Consider the following 15,918-nt stretch of genomic DNA (forward strand, 5'->3'; position numbering starts at 1 on the left):
GCCAGAAACACAGTCACTCTCTCAGTGCCTGGGGAGAGGAGTATTCCAGAAGCAACTGGGAACACCGAGAAACAGATTTCCAGGCGTACCTTGGAGCAGCCCTACAGACACCCCTGCCATTAGAGGATGGCTTTTCCTGTTGGTCCCTGAACACTGTTGTACATATTAGTTGTCCTCAGCCTCGGAGGCACATTCCAAGCAGCACTGGCCAGACAAAGCCCATTCCTGGCACAATGGACAGATGTCATCAACTGCCACCCACTTGGATCTTGGATCTCTGACAGGGAGCGCAGGTCTGACTCCGCAATCACTCATCTCCCGCACAGCTACGCTGAGGACATACAAGGACAGGCAGTGCTTTCTCTGAGCAATTTCTACTCATTACTTCCAGTGTGTGCACAGGGCTACCCCTCATATTGTTTTTAGCATGGACACCCTTTGGTGGTCAGTGAACATTCTTTAAGAAGAATACATCTAGCCCAGCCACTGGTAAGCTCACCTGTGATCCATGCTGGCCTGCCACTTACAAAATGAATTTATTGACAAGCACACTGCAGCGTCAGTGGTGTTGTAGTACTTGTCCTTTTGCCTCGGTGACAGGCGAGTCATTTCCTGTCTGGCCCTTCTACTGCTTGCCAACTCATGTTTTCATTCTCCTGGAGACTTAAATAGGAAGGGCTATAGGATTCCTCCAAGCCCGCATAGCTAGCGAATGTCTACAGCTTGAATTGTCACGGTTGCTCTTTGCATTTACTGAACCTGAGGCTTACTCTTTGGCTGACCAGCCCCTCCTCCAGCTTGTCTCCCGACTCCCACCCACCCAGCCAAGCTACCTCCTTTGTCCTTCATATACTATCATGACGTCACAACACAGATGCCCCGAGTTTTAGTTAACAGCACAGCAGAGGCATCACAGGGCTGCCCTCCAGGAGCAGAGAAGGAGGGCTGCCTGGCAGAGTGCCTCACACTCCAGGTTAGCCAGAAACAGCATCTGCAGCTTTGTTTGCACGCAGCTCTTCTCTGACAGCCTGTCAGCCAGCAGAGTGGCCGCTGATTGCTGGAGGAGCCAGCCAATCATCTTGTCCAGTTTCAGATTCTTCAGGGCTAGAAGATGCTCACCCCAGAGGCTTAAGTGCAGCACATTTGCAGCCACACGGGCAGATGGTCTCTGCAAAGCAATGGAAGGTGCAGTCAGAATGCGTGCAACAAGCACCTGCTCCACACTGTTGCCGTGTGAGCGTCGTTTCAGGCCTGCTCCAGTTTGATTCTTCCTCCACCAATCTTCCCTCAGCTGCTCCCTAACCAATCCCAGGCCCTTCCCCATGTCAGCTGTGCTGGGACACCTTTGTCATGGAGGGGACTCACACTACTGTCTGGGCTCTAGCATGGGGCAAGAAGCCTTTGCACCTGCTGTAGTTGCTGATTAACGCTGTCTGTGCAGCTGCTGCAAGAAGACAGCTGTGAAGACTGAGGCGTGGAGGCTGCAGAACAGCATCAGGTCAGCCTCAGGCTTTTCTGAAGCAGACCTGCCACTGCACGTTTGGCTCAGACAGATTGGCCTCCCTGCTCTTGCTGGTTGAGAACAGTGTTTCCTTCCACATGCTGCATCTTTGTTACAAGTTTCTCAAAAAACATCCTTTTCTTTCTAAGCCACTCTCCTTTAAACAAAATTAAAATATTTTACCATATTATTTATTGGGGTGGGGGAGGCTGTGGGAATTGGTTCTCTCCTTTCATAGTGTGGGTCATAGGGATCAAACTCATGTCATCAGACTTGGCAGCAAGTGCCCTTACCTTCTGAGCCATTTTGCTGGCCCTACATTTTTCTCATTATTGCTGGCTATGTATGCTGTGTATGGGTGTGCATGCTGTGACACATGTGTGAGGTCAGCCCTCTCACCTTCATGTGGGTCCCAGGGATTGAACTCAGGTTGTCAGGTGGGCCATCTAACCACCCCATCCTAAGCAACTTCCTACATAACCAAAGCCAAGTGGACTGGGAGCATGGGTGGCACGGTGCATGTGCAGCATACAAAAGCCCTATGACTAGGTAGTAAAAGAGACCCAAAGGGTGTGGTGCACTGCCAGGGCTTGCTGGCCAGCTTCCTACTCCTGTTCTCAACCCTACTCTGTCCTGTGTTTGGCCTTTGCCTGGATGTGGCGGAGGCTCTGTTTAACCCTGTAGAGCATGCCTACACTTAGCCTTGACTCAGACATGAACAGAGACCCTCATCCAAACAGCCCAAAGATTGGTTGGAATCAGCCTCACCTTGCTGGCCTCTCGCTGGAGCAGTGACCTCACCAGCTGTCTTGCATCTGGAGGCACGGATTTGGGCATCTCAGGCAGCTGAGCTTCCTGGTAGCTGCGGCTCTCAAGGTGGGCTCTGCCTTGGCCATAGAAGGGATTAGGAAGCCCAAAGATTTCATAGGCGATGGCCCCCACAGCCCAGATGTCAGCCTTGCTGTAGTCAATCACTATATGAGGGCCAGGTTGGGCTGTGGACACCTTCAAGAAACAGTGTGAGGTCAGGCCCAGCAGGCCTACCACTTGGTTCATGCATGTCTCCTAAGCTGGGATCAAATCTGAACCTAGAATTTAATGCAGCATGCATCTAGCCCAGAGTGATCTGCCGAAACTGCCTGGTTGATGCTGACAGACGTCCCACGGACCTCAGGTCAGCCTACTGAAAAAGGAATCGGGGCAGGAACCCTCATTTACTGGGAATACTAAGGAAATACCCACTGATGGCAGAACACAGCAGGACTCACCTCAGGGGCCCTCAGGGAGCTGTTCCCACCGATGTCCACATACCAGCTAGTGAAAGGCAACTGCAGGCCAACATGCTTGTCAGCCAAGCAGCAGCCAAAATCTGAGATCACCAGCCAGGGGCAGCTGTCTGCAGAGAGGTGGCAGAAATGAGCAGCAGGGTCTGCCCCTGGCCCCAACAGTCCCTCCCAGGTCCCTCCAGAAGCCACCACCAAGACATGGATATGTAGTGATAATTCTGGAATTTTGGTTTCTTTAAAAAGAGAAAGGGGGCTGGGCAGTGGTGGCACACAATCTTTAATCCCAGCACTTGGGAGGCAGAGGCAGGTGGATCCCTGTGAGTTTGAGACCAGCCTGGTCTACAAAGAGAGTCCAGGACAGCCAGGGCTCAGTTACACAGAGAAACCCTGTCTCAAAAAAACCAAAAAAATAAACAGAAAGGTAGCTGGATGCAGTGGTGTACACTTGTGATTACTCAGGAAGCAGAGGCAGGAGAATTTCTGTGAGTTTGAGGCCAGCCTGATCTACAAAGCAAGTCCAGGACAGCCAAGGTTACACAGAGAAACCCTGTCTCGAAAAACCAAAACTACCCCCCCCAAACCAAACCAAACCAAACACCACAGAAAGACTGTAAGAACACACTATTGTTCTAATCCTGGGTGTGGGATATGGGGCTGCTTCGCAGCAGCTATGATTTGCCTTGTGCTCTGATGGGCCATGATATTGCCAGCTACAGATAGTTTCTGTGATTGTGCAGTCTGCAATTCTGTGGACTTTTCAGAGGGTATATAGATGCTAGAGCCCAGAGAGACGGGGTGGGTGGGTGGGTGGGCTTATTATGTAGTCATGTGTAAAGAAACAAGAAAGAAATTAGATGTCCTGACAGCGAAGATCATCCTTGCCCCAAGAAGCTCCATGTCCTGGTCAGCAGGGAGTAGCTAACCACAACCTAGTCAGCACGGAGTAGCTAACCACAACCTGATCACAGGGAGTAGCTAACCACAGCCTGGTCAGCAGGGAGTAGCTAACCACAGCCTGGTCAGCAGGGAGTAGCTAACCACAACCTGGTCAGCAGGTAGTAGCTAACCATAACCTGATCACAGGGAGTAGCTAACCACAACCTGGTCAGCAGGGAGTAGCTATAACCACAACATTGCTCCCTGACTTTATTCAGGATCTCTCTCTTTTTTTATCATTGTTTCTCTCCTACCTAGTGTTAGGGGGGGTCACCCAAAGTGGGGTGCCACTTGTAGCTGGTCTTTGCTACTTTGTGGGTTTGTCTTTCCTCCCTTTATCTCCCACTCTGTTTTACTCCCTATCACTAGACAGGAGAGAAATAGGCTCAAGAGGAAAGAAAAGAGATCTGTGCACGAAGCAGGGCTGGTGTTACTGTTACACTGCTCCTGCTGACTAAGGGCATCCAGCGTCTCGGGGCAAGTTTGATCTTCACCATCAGGATATCTAATTTCTCCTTCGAGCATGACTACTTAGAAAACCACCCACCCAGCCACCCCCCCTCTCCGGGCCCTAGTATTTATACACCCTCTGAAAAGTCCCCAGAATTCCAAACATCACACAGTTGCACAAACTATCTCCAGCTGGCAACAGTCAGCCATGACTTGACAGAGCATGTACGAAGCAAATCATAGCTGCTACAAAGCAGCCCCATATTCCACACCTGGGATTAAAACAAAAGCACATTCTTTTTTTTTTTCTTTTCTTTTTTTTTTTTTTTTTTTTTTTTTGGTTTTTCAAGACAGGGTTTCTCTGTGTAGCCTTGGCCATCCTGGACTCACTTTGTAGACCAGGCTGGCCTCGAACTCACAGCGATCCGCCTGCCTCTGCCTCCCGAGTGCTGGGATTAAAGGTGTGCGCCACCACGCCCGGCTCAAAAGCACATTCTTATAATCTCGTGTGTGTGTGTGTGTGTGTGTGTGTGTGTGTGTGTGTGTGTGTGTAAGATTTATTATGTATACAGTGCTCTGCCTGCATGTACACCTGCAGGCCAGAAGAGGGCATCAGATCACATTACAGATGGTTGTGAGCCACCATGTGGTTAATGGGAATTGAACTCAGGACCTCTGAAAGAGCAGACAGTGCTCTTAACCTCTGAGCCAACTCTCTAGCCCAGGAAATGACTTCTTTTGGCTGAAGGGAGCCAGTCTCACAAGTTCCTGAGGAATGCTGGCTTTTATCTAAGCTCCAGAAATCTTCTGACAGTCCATCTTGAGCTCATTTATGGAATGGACTGCCTTTGGGGTTTGGGGAGTTGGAGTTTCCTTTGGACCTGACAGTTTCATACAGCTGTCAATCTGTACTTTGTTTATGTCTGTGTTATGGGTGACTTAGCACTCATGGGTTTTACTTCATTCCTTGCAAAGCCACATCCATATTCCCTAATCTGTGTTTTTTTTCTTTTACTATTTTATTTAATTTTAATTTATGTGCATTGGTGTGAGGGTGTCAGATCTTGGAGATCTTGTGAGCTGTCATGTGGGTGCTAGGAATTGAACCTGGGACCTTTGGAAGAGCAGACAGTGCTCTTAACCACTGAGCCAACTCTTCAGTCCCCTAATCTGTTTTTTTTAAAGAAATCAAATTTTCAGAATTCTCACTACATGGGTGAACTAGACTGTGTCTAGGAGCTCAGGCCAAGACTGGGATGGGAGTCTTTATGAGCAAGCTGGAGAAGCAGGGCTGCCAACAAGTGCATGACACGCCACACAGGGCCTAGAAGGGGACTAGATAAGGGGTAGGGTGGGGGTAGGTAACTTCATGTGGAAAATGTTGTAGTTAACTAGATAATGCCAAGAGACCATGGACTGCACCTTTGAGTGATCTCCAAGGATCTTTCTACTCTAGTTTGAGTTTGTAATGCCGACAGTCTAATAAATGGGCCTTTGAAGATAAAGGAGTTCAGAGTTCCTTGAAAAAGCCAATTCACTTAGCTTTCTTTTTCTTGGTTTTTCAAAACAAGTTTTCTCTGTTTAGCCTTGGCTGTCCTGACTTGCTTTGTAGACCAGGCTGGCCTTGAACTCACTGATTCCCCTGCCTCTGCCTCTCTGAGCGCTGGGATTAAAGGTGTGCAGTGCACCACTATGCCTGGCTTAAGTTTAATTAAAAAAATTTTTTTTATCTGTTTATGTGTGTCAAGTGTATGTAGGTGCCCATGGAGGCCACAAGAGGGCATCAGGTCTCCAGGAACTGGAGTTCAGGCAGTCGTGAGTTTCCATGTGGGTCATCCAGGAGAGAAAGCAGCTAACTACCCAGCCATCTGCGGCTCCTTTAGAGCATCCCCAGGAGGTGCTGGGTGTATGCAGGTAGCTCTCACGTTCCTCTCACTGGTTCGAGAACTACAGGATCAACTGATGGTGGTGTTCTGCAAGTGGGCCCAGAGAAGACCCCAGAAACTTAAAAGAGAGCTGTTGCCTGTCTCACCCATCAGATAGTATTCCTCTTCTGTACTGGAGCTAAAGACAACAGTACAGAACAGTGCACTCAAGGGCCGGAGAGATAGGTCCTCATAACTCTAACCACTGACCTAAGCCCGCAGCACCCAGGTAAAAGCTGTTATAGCCCTGAGGGGTGGGTGGAGAGAGATCCCAGGGGCTCACTGACCAGCCAGTCTAACTGAAACAGTGAGCTCTGGGTTCAGTGAAAGACCCTGTCTAAACACATAAGGGGAAGATGGAGGAAGCAGCCTGGTACCCAACCCTGGCCCCTCACATGCGCACTTCACATGCACACACGCCTTGCCCTCGAGGGGTATCTTCCCCCTCCCTGGGTGTGGTCAGCACCTACCTGAGTCCAATTCCACAAGGATGTTGTCAGACTTGAGATCCCGATGGGCGATGCCCTGCTGAATCAGGTAGTCCACGCCCTCCAGTAACTGCAAGGTCATCACGGTGGCCAGGCGGGGACTGGGACTATGCTCCTGAAGGAACTGCTGCAGGGTACACGGGTAGCTGGCAGGAGAGAGCAGAAAGTCTGGGAGTCACAATTCCCAGAGCCTCACTCACTGCCAGGACTGGCCCTCTCCTCTCCAGGAGCTTCTGCTCTTATTTCTATTCGTCCTTTCAGACCACACCCAGCCTGACCCTGAATCTCGGAAGCCATGACAGTGCAGCCCCAACTCCTCAGATCCATCTCTGCAGTTAGGTGGCACAGGAGGAGGACGCCACAGTGAGAGGAGCCACAGATGTGCCAAGAGCACCGGTTGGGAGGAATATCCTGGAAGATGGGGTGTTTCGTTCTAGCACAGCTCTCTCCTGCACACAGCCCTCACCTCTGCATGCTTTGTTTCTCCCAGAAGTCTTGTGCTCCAAGGACAGGGATCAGCTCCCATGAGGAAGGAGAAGCTGTTTCAAGATCCTTAAACCCCATCTCCCCCACCCCTCCATTTCTCCCACCTCCTGCTTACTTCTTCATAACGAGGAACAGTGTGCGGCCATGGCCCAGGCCTTCTGGGTAGAAGCACGGGGGCAGCATATCTGGATAGTCAGCCAGGGCCCCTGGCAGGAGGGGCACAGATGAAGTGAAGGCTCGGAAAACCCGGATGATATTGGGGTGTGGCCCTAGCTGCTTGGGATTGCCTCTGGATCTCCTGTTTGGGAAAATGGAACAAGAGATGAATCAGCATCAGAGACAAGTGCTGGGAAGATGAGCTAAGGCCACCACGACAGGCACGCACGCATGCATCTCACTCCCTCACTCCCTCAGTCACCAATATCCACTGCAGGTTTGTCCTGTTGCAGCTACTGTGCTGCTTGAGGAAAACTTCAACAGTGGTGGCTCCTCACACTCAATGGCTCCTCTAGTCCACCAGTGCCCATCTCTTCATCCCACATGGCAGAACACAGTGGCTAAGAGACCCCGGAAGCTGCTACACTCAATCCTTGATCATACCACTCATTCCCTCTGAGCTTGGGGTGGAGTGGGAAATGGGGCAAGATCTCGATGCCCTGCGCAAGGTGCTAGTGCACAGAAGCACTGCAGTCGTGCTTACTCTGGTACTGGGTGCGGATGCATTTACCTGTCACACTGAGAACCAGGCATTAGCTACAATGCTCAGAACTCCAAATAGAGTGGTCACCGCTCTGAGATCTAACACAGGAGATCTTTAGCTTCATGAGGACAGGGACCTAGCCCCAAATCATCTCCCTGACCCCAGAAGCTAGCATGCTCCTTCCCAAATGAGACCCCAGTTCATTGTAGTGGTGCCACCTAGTGGCCCGTGTCCACTCCTACAGGAGGCTCCATAGCCATGGCCACACAGAGGCACAGTGGTTAACACTGGGGACAGGGTGGCTCTGGCCCTCAAAGCTGACTGGATCCAGAGTGGGCATTTGGAAGCCAGGCATGGTGGTACACACCTTTAATCCCAGCACTCAGGAGGCAGAGGCAGGTGGATCTCTGTGAGTTTGAGGCCACCTGGTCTACAAAGTGAGTTCAGGACAGCCAAGGCTACACAGAGAAATCCTGTCTCAAAAAACAAAAACAAAACCAAGAGTGGGCATTTGGAACCAAGGGCAATGTGCTCATGGGTTCATCAGAGATCCCGATGGCTGGTGGGAAGACGAACAGGCCAGGAAGTCACTTATCTTAGGGGACAAGGGACAAGAAGCAAAAGCCCCCAGGAACAGAAGAGCCACAGGGAAGAAACATCAGTGCTAAGGGTGGAGAGGAGAATGGCGGAGTGCCCAGAGAGGAGCCAAGTTCAGAGGATGCCTACCTTGTCCTGGAGCCCTGTGGCCTGGTGCCCTTGTTCTGCCCCTTCTGTGTTGTGTCACAGGAGTGGGCCCCTGCACTACGCGGCATAGGCCTTGCCCCTGGGTCAATGGTGACCGGGAGAGTCAGGACCCCCGCAGGAGGCTGGCAGCACCCAGGCAGGGGTCATACAAGCTCTGAGGCAGTGTGGGGAGATGGGCGGGTGTGTCTGACCTGGGTCTGTGTGCAATGTACAGAGAGCAGCCTGAGCACAGCAGGCAGAGCTCGTCCTTCTGGGGAGGAGTGGGGAGAGCACAATGGCCAAGGATGAGACATGGGGTGGGAGAAGCAGCAAGGAGCTTCTGGATGGGGCCAAGTGGACATGGCTCCGAGTGCTCTAGAGGAGTTCCTCTGGAGACCCAGCAGTGCTTCCGCTAGTACCCTTAGCACAGGCACTAGGGGTTCAATGCAGAACCAACTGTCACTGTCACCTGGAAAAACAGGAAGACACACAGGACTGAAGGCCAGATAGCTATGAAAGTCATGGAAACAACTAGAGGGAGGGTCAGGGCTATTTCTGATGGAGTCTGTACACCAGGCTGTGGCCACTGTCTATAGTATTCCCACCTGTGGAGATAGGGCACATGTACCACTAGGTGGCGCTATGTCCACACACTGCTCTTGTTTTGTTGTTTTTGTTTTTTGTTTTTTTGTTTTCCAAGACAGGGTTTCTCTTGTATTCCTGGCTGTCCTGGATTTGCTTTGTAGACCAGGCTGGCCTCAAACTCACAGCAATCCACCTGCCTCTGCTTCCCGAGTGCTGGGATTAAAGGAATGTGTCACCACGCCTGGCTTCTCTAGCATTCTGAACTGGGCCTGTTTGGATGGTGTTCTCTCCAGTTCCTTGTGTAAATCAGGCATCCACATCATTAGCTGGCATGAGAGGATCTTCCGTTTTTCCCAAGCATCATTCAATAACTGTGTGGCACATTAGACATGGTGCTGAGGATACAAATGATGTGTTTGTTCCCAAAGAACCCGTGAGTGCTCTGGTGGGCGGAGGGGTGCTTACCTGAAAGCCACTGCTCCGTACTCTCCATCCAAGGCCACCCGGCTTGCTGGGACCAGCTCATGGCTCATTTTGTTTAAGATGGCTTCAGTGGAGGAGCCTGCCTAGAACATACCCGAAGTGCACATATGAGTGCACTGACCCCTGTGGAATGTCAAGTTCAAGCCCTGCCTGGGTAGTTGCAAGGCAGCTGCAACCTAGAGCTGGCTTTCATCTCCATGGTGAGAGAACGCCTCTCAAGTGGCAAGCCAAAAGCAGTTCCTCCTGGAGACTGGAGGAAGGTCCTACTTGGAGCAAGCTCTTGGTTGTCAAGCGGCCCTGGCAAGGCACAGAAGCCAAGGCACAGAGTCCAGGGAGGGCTCTGGTGACCATCCGCTCACAGCTAGCCACAGGGAGGGGACAGTAAACCTTGGATCAGGTGGTTGGGCATGGGGAGGAACAGGACTCCTGGCCACAGAAGCTAAGGGTGAGGGGAGAATGGTTATATCAAATGAAATAACTATTAGCTCAGAAACCTGTGGGTTAGCCAATTTCCTCTCAGAGGAGTTCACAGGCCAGAAGCCAGGGCACCATCAGAATTGGGGGGAGAAACCAGACTCTCAAGCCCCACCCTTACTTACTGACAGAATCCAAATATGCGACGGGACCTGAAGCCCTGGTGGATGGTGGATAAGTTACAAACGGAAACTGACCGCGCCAGACTCTCAGAGAACAGACTCGATGCCTAACTCTACAGGCCCTTCCTGTGGAAAGCCTGTGACAATCTCCCCAGTCCCTGAACACTGTCCGGTCATCCTTACCGAGATGTTCCACATCATCTTGATGGCGAAGGGAAAGGCAGGGGCCCCCGGAGCCTGCTCCCCATCTGAGCCTTTCCTTAGAAAGCCGCCACATTTGGCCTTCTCCAGGTGCTGGGGCAATGTGGGCACGGTGGCTTCATAGACAGCAGCACTGCAGCCCTTGCCAATGGACTGTCCAATCAGATAATCCTCCAGGCGGAAGCCCTGCCAGCATCGCGTGTCCAGTGGGTCAGACGCCAACTTGTTTTTCTGTGCAAAAATTGCCTGTGAGGAAAAAGAACGCACTGTGATCTAGGGGGCTATAGTAAGGCCACCATGAAGCAAACACAGGAGGGGAGGGGCACAGTGGGGCAGGGTCCTCACCCAGACTGCCACCTTGACTTTAAGTGTGGGCTTGCCCTGGGCACACGCTACCTGCCTCTCCTCATTGGCTAAGACAGTCTGTCTCACATGTTCCTTCACTGTGATCATCTGTGGCTCTAACCAACTGAAGATGGAAAAGAATCTTTAAAAATAGCACCTAAGTGCAGGGCATGGTGGCCCATGCCTTTAATCCCAGCACTCAGGAGGCAGGTGGATTGCTGGGAGTTCGAGGCCAGCCAGTCAAGGCTATAAAAAGAAACCCTGTCTCAAAATACCAAAAACCAAAAAAAAAAAAAAAGCTAAACCAAACAAAGCAAGTAATTCATTTGTACACCGTTCTCTTGCCCTTATTCTATCAACGCTCCAGTCAGCAGCTCCTCACATGGCATTTATTCAGGTCTGTGTACCACCACGCTGGGCCCTGTAAGCGATGGAGATACACGATTTACAGCACACAGGAGGTGTGCACAGGTCCATCCAAAACCACCGTCTTGTTGAAGGGATGTGGATTGGTATATGTGGATTTTGGTATCTGAATGGGACCTAGAACCTATTCCCTGTGGACACAACTGTGGCTGGGCTGGGCACGCCTATACTTGTTTCTAGTGTCCTGGCCCTTACCTACAGTAGGCAACTGCTCTACTGAGCTACACCCCACCTCTGGGTATCCTCTGTACTTACCCTCTCTGGGTCCCTTCATGCATTCTCCCCCAGGCTTCTTCTGCATTCTTGCTGTGCCTGGCACACTCCTATTTCCTCAAGCCCAGCTTAGGCCATCCTCCCTCTCTCCATAACCAGCCTGGGACCAGCCTGTCACACATGCCCTCTGCACTTCCTGAGCACAGGTCCCTAGAAACTACTCTACTTTGAAGTGAGGCTTCTAATAGTTTAATGCAATGAAAATGGGTGTTCCTTGCCAATAGCTTCATAAAGCCCAGGGGGCAGGAGAGAGGAATCCCCATCAACCAGGGTTTTGAGGCCAAGACACTTTTAAACTTCTTATTCTAAAGTAACTACATTCACAGGAAGTTGCAAAAATAGCATAAAATGTCCCTTGTGCCCTTTCCCCAGAATACCTATGCAGTGGTGGCACAAAATCACATTGACACAGGTCCACAATTAACGACAACCCACACTGAACTGTCACTACATTTGGCAAACTTGCACGTGTGTGTGTCTGTGTGTGCGAGCACAAGTATGCAGCCTCACACAATCTTCACGTCATCACCTCCCAGTCAAGATGCAGGGCAGCTCCATGGCCACAGAACTCCTTGCTTCTCCCAGCACCTGTGTCACCATTGTGCCCCCGTGGACAGCCCATGTCAAGAGAGTTAGAGATGAAATCGTGCAGTGTTTACACATTAAGCCTGCTGCCCCCAGGTACATTCAGGTCCCTACCTGTATATATATGTGGGTGCCTGTTACTGTGGAGGAGTATTTCACTATGAATATACCATGGCTGGTGTTACTCTTCACTCACAGATGGGTATTTTGGAGACATTATGAATAATGTTGCTACCATCGTTTATGTACAACAGTAAGTAGATTTATATTTAGATTATGAAAAAAATGTTCTTTTGAGACAGGGTCTCGCTACATATATCCCTAGCTAGCTAGGAACTTGCTATGTAGACCAGGCTCTCTTCAAACTCAGAGATCTGCTTGCCTCTGCCTCCTGTAGATGCTTAGACTAAAAGAGGTATAGGCTACCATGCCCAGCATTAATTATATGATATATATATTAAAATTGGAGCATTTTAAATGTACTTTCATGTTGCTAAGCAACCACCCAAGCACCATTCAGCCGAGAGAACCAAGACTCTACAACTGCACTCCATTCTTCCTCCTGTCTGTCTGGGAACACATAGACATCTGGCTCTTAGAACTAGAGCCATATACTGTCTTCAACACTCATCCAGGCATAGCAGGCTGGGTGATGTCCTCGTGTGTGTGTGTGTGTGTGTGTGTGTGTGTGTGTGTGTACTTTGTTATTCACTCCTGCACCGAAGCACTCTGGGGTCAGTCTCTCTGGCTAGTGGAAGAAAGCTGCCTGGAGCGTCACTGGATAAAGCTCTGCCCATGCTTCCTATTATGCTGAATATATGTGCAGAAGTGGAATCCTGGCTAGAATGAGTCTATTTTTAATCTTTTGAGGATTAGGGCTAGGGTTACCGGTTTCCATAGCAACTGCAGCACACAGGTTTCTGTGTGAATGCTTCTGTTTCCCCAAGTAGATGCTGATGGCTTCAATGACAGGCTGGTGTGGTAAACACCTATTTTGTATTACTTTCCATTTGTGATGTAACAAGAGAGCCCATTTCCCTTCCCTCACTGGCATCTGCTATTGTCCTAACTTTATTTTAGCTATTCCAGTAAGTATGCATGAATACCTTACCTCATTTTAATGTGCCCTTGTCAAATGGCCAGTGGTGCTGAACACTTTCACATATGCTTATCTGTCATTTGTACTCATCTTTTTCTACTTGGCTGTTTGCTTGCTTGCTTGAGGCAGCGTCTCCCTGTGCAGCTACGTAAGACACAGGAATTGGATCCCAGTCTTAGGGACAGGGAGAAGAGAAAATGCTTGCCTGGTCCTTCATCAGTGTCTTTGAGCATGGCTCCTCATCCTCTGACCCTCATCCCTACCCTGTAAAATGCAGGGGTACACTCTCTCAGCAAGTGTTCCCAACGCCTAGGGAAAAGGCTAGCTTCCCCAAGAAAGGCTCAGTTCTGGCAGCCAACAACCTACAGTTTGAACTGCAGAGCTGGCTCTTTACTGGGCCTGCCTGCCGCTTTTAGCTCAGCCTGCCCAGCATGAGCCAAGTCCTCACAATAAGTCCTGTCTCTAAATACACCCAGCTTGTTGGTTTCGTTTGTCTGGATGACCTTGACCAGAAGACTTTGTGAATAGAAAGAGAGGTCTCTGTGCTATTTTAAGAGTTTAAGCCGGGGGGTGGGGGGGTGGGTGGGGGGGGGCTGGGGGGGGGGAGGGTGGCGCATGCCTTTAATCCCAGCACTCAGGAAGTAGAGGCAGGTGGATCTCTGAGCTCAAGGCCAGCCTGGTGTACAAAGGGAGCTCAGGACAGGCAAGGCTACACACAGAAAAAAACGAAACAAAACAAAACAAACCACCAGAGAAATCCCATATATCCAGACATAGCTCCACTCTAGTTAACGAAAACGTTAGAGCTGCTGTGTTCTCCCACAGCTCAGTCTTCTCTGCTCAGCCTCTCACATTGTTTGGCTAAACTGGGGTGATAGTCTGGCTCAGCAGAGGGCACATTCAGGCTTTGGAAGGTTGAAAATCGGGCACTACCTTTACCAAGAGTGTGATTTTTGAGTGAGCCATCTCGCCTTTTTTGACTATGGGTCCTCCATAAATTGGGATGACAACTCCATCAAGGCATGGAGCCTTATGATTTTAGAAAAGGTATACAAAACACAGTAGCGCATGTCAGTAATCTCAGCACTTTGGAGATGAAGATGGTCAGATGTTTAAGGCCAACCTGGGCTACATATATAAATCAGGGCTCTATCACCCCCCCCCCCCCCCCCCCCGCTTTACACACACCAAAAGAAAAGCAAATCACTTAAAGCCACTTGCCACATGGCAACAGGAACTAATAATTAGCAGTACTCTTTGTAAAAGAAATGCAAAGTGTTGGCCAATTAGGCCATCAATAATGGGAAACAGGTCAGCTTTCTCCTCTCCCTGCCCCTTCCCCCATCCGCGTTGGTTTTTCGAGACAGGGTTTCTCTGTAGCCCTGACTGTTCTGAACTCACTATGTAGACCAGGCTGGCCTCGAACTCAGAGATCCGCCTGCCTCTGCCTCCCGAGTGCTGGGATTAAAGGCATGTGCCACAATGCCCGACTCAATTTTGTTTTGTTTTTTGTTTTTAAGACTTATTTATTATTCCGTATACAGCGCTCTGCCTGCATGTATACCTGCAGGCCAGAAAAGGGCACCACATCACATTATAGATGGTTGTGAGCCACCATGTGGTTGCTGGGAGCTGAACTCAGGACCTTGGAAGAACAGTCAGTGCTCTTGACCTCTGAGCTATCTCTCCAGCGCCCAGGTCAGCCTTAACGGATGATATCGAGGAAATTTATACTCAAAGAGAGACCATAATCTTTGCCTTTATCTCTTGACCAGTACCATGTCTAGGCATGCCCTCAGGACATGCTCCTAGACACGTAACTAAGATGCCACTCACAGCTTAGTCGGTCCTCGAATACCCCACCCCTTTAATTGTCCAATCAGGGCTCAGGGACCTGCCAGTCCCAACGCCCACGCTCTTACCTCGCCCTGGTTCACCCTCAGACCTGCCCCCAAAACTGTCCAGCTAGCCCCGCCCCTGCTGCTGCTCCTGTGCCCGCCACCAATCAGCAGCGCCAATTTAACGGCACTAGAACCGCTTTCCAGACTTGTCCAAAGCCCGAAGTCACGCCTCCACCCTAAACCCGAGTTGCCTATTCCCTCCTGACTCAAGCAGCCCCCACGCCCCTGCTCCCAGTTGTGTTTTTAGTGATAACCTCTCCTTCTCTAGTCCCAGGTCGGGCCAGATTCCTCGCTAGGCTCGCCTCGGCACAAGCGCTACAGTCAACTGTGGCTCCGCCCCCTCCCGGCGACCACTCGCTCTCCTAACCCCGCCTCCTCCTGCCCCAGGCCCCGCCCTCTCCCCGCCCCGTCAGGCCTCCGGGCTGCTCTCAGGCCTGGGTTCGGTCAGCTCCCGGTGCTCCCAGCCCACAGCTGTGCTCACCTGGATCTCCTGACAAGCCTGGGCTGCCCGCCGACCTTCCGCTTGCTTCTCCTCGATCAGCCCCAGGCCCAGCCCGAAGGCCAGGAAGACTGCTCGGCCGCAAGGGCCCCCGCCGCCCCGGGCCCGCAGCACGAACTGCCGCTGGATCCGCGCCGCCAGCCCGGCCACCGACTGGCGGAAGAAGCGGTAGCGGTCGGGGAGGGGGAGCCCCAGCGGGCGCGGCTGTGCTCGGGGGCCTGAAACCCGGGTCGGGCGCTCTACGCGGCCCCAGGCCGCCGCGGGGCCGGGCCTACCCCAGCCTGACACCGGACCGGGCTTGGACGCGAAGCGCAGCAGCAGCGCCCGACCCAGCTGCAGGCCCCGGCCCAGCGCCTGTCGCACCGCCATGGTGACTCCGCGACCCGACCCGCTGCCACCGCCACAAACGTCCCAGACGCGGAGAACAACA

At 51.4% G+C, this 15,918-nt stretch overlaps 1 protein-coding gene across 1 annotated transcript; it reads right to left on the minus strand.

The window, feature by feature from the left end:
- Positions 1-792: 792 nt before the first annotated feature.
- Positions 793-15,918, minus strand: Pink1 (PTEN induced kinase 1). The gene is made up of 8 exons (XM_051171260.1): positions 15,471-15,918; positions 10,343-10,606; positions 9,546-9,646; positions 7,188-7,370; positions 6,569-6,732; positions 2,770-2,897; positions 2,270-2,506; positions 793-1,168 (listed from the first exon to the last, which is right to left on the minus strand). Exons 1-8 carry the CDS (start codon positions 15,855-15,857, stop codon positions 911-913), a joined length of 1,722 nt encoding a protein of 573 aa, XP_051027217.1. The 5' UTR covers positions 15,858-15,918; the 3' UTR covers positions 793-910.

Source organism: Acomys russatus, chromosome 29 (genome assembly GCF_903995435.1).
Source record: "Acomys russatus chromosome 29, mAcoRus1.1, whole genome shotgun sequence".
NCBI classification, from domain to species: domain Eukaryota; kingdom Metazoa; phylum Chordata; class Mammalia; order Rodentia; family Muridae; genus Acomys; species Acomys russatus.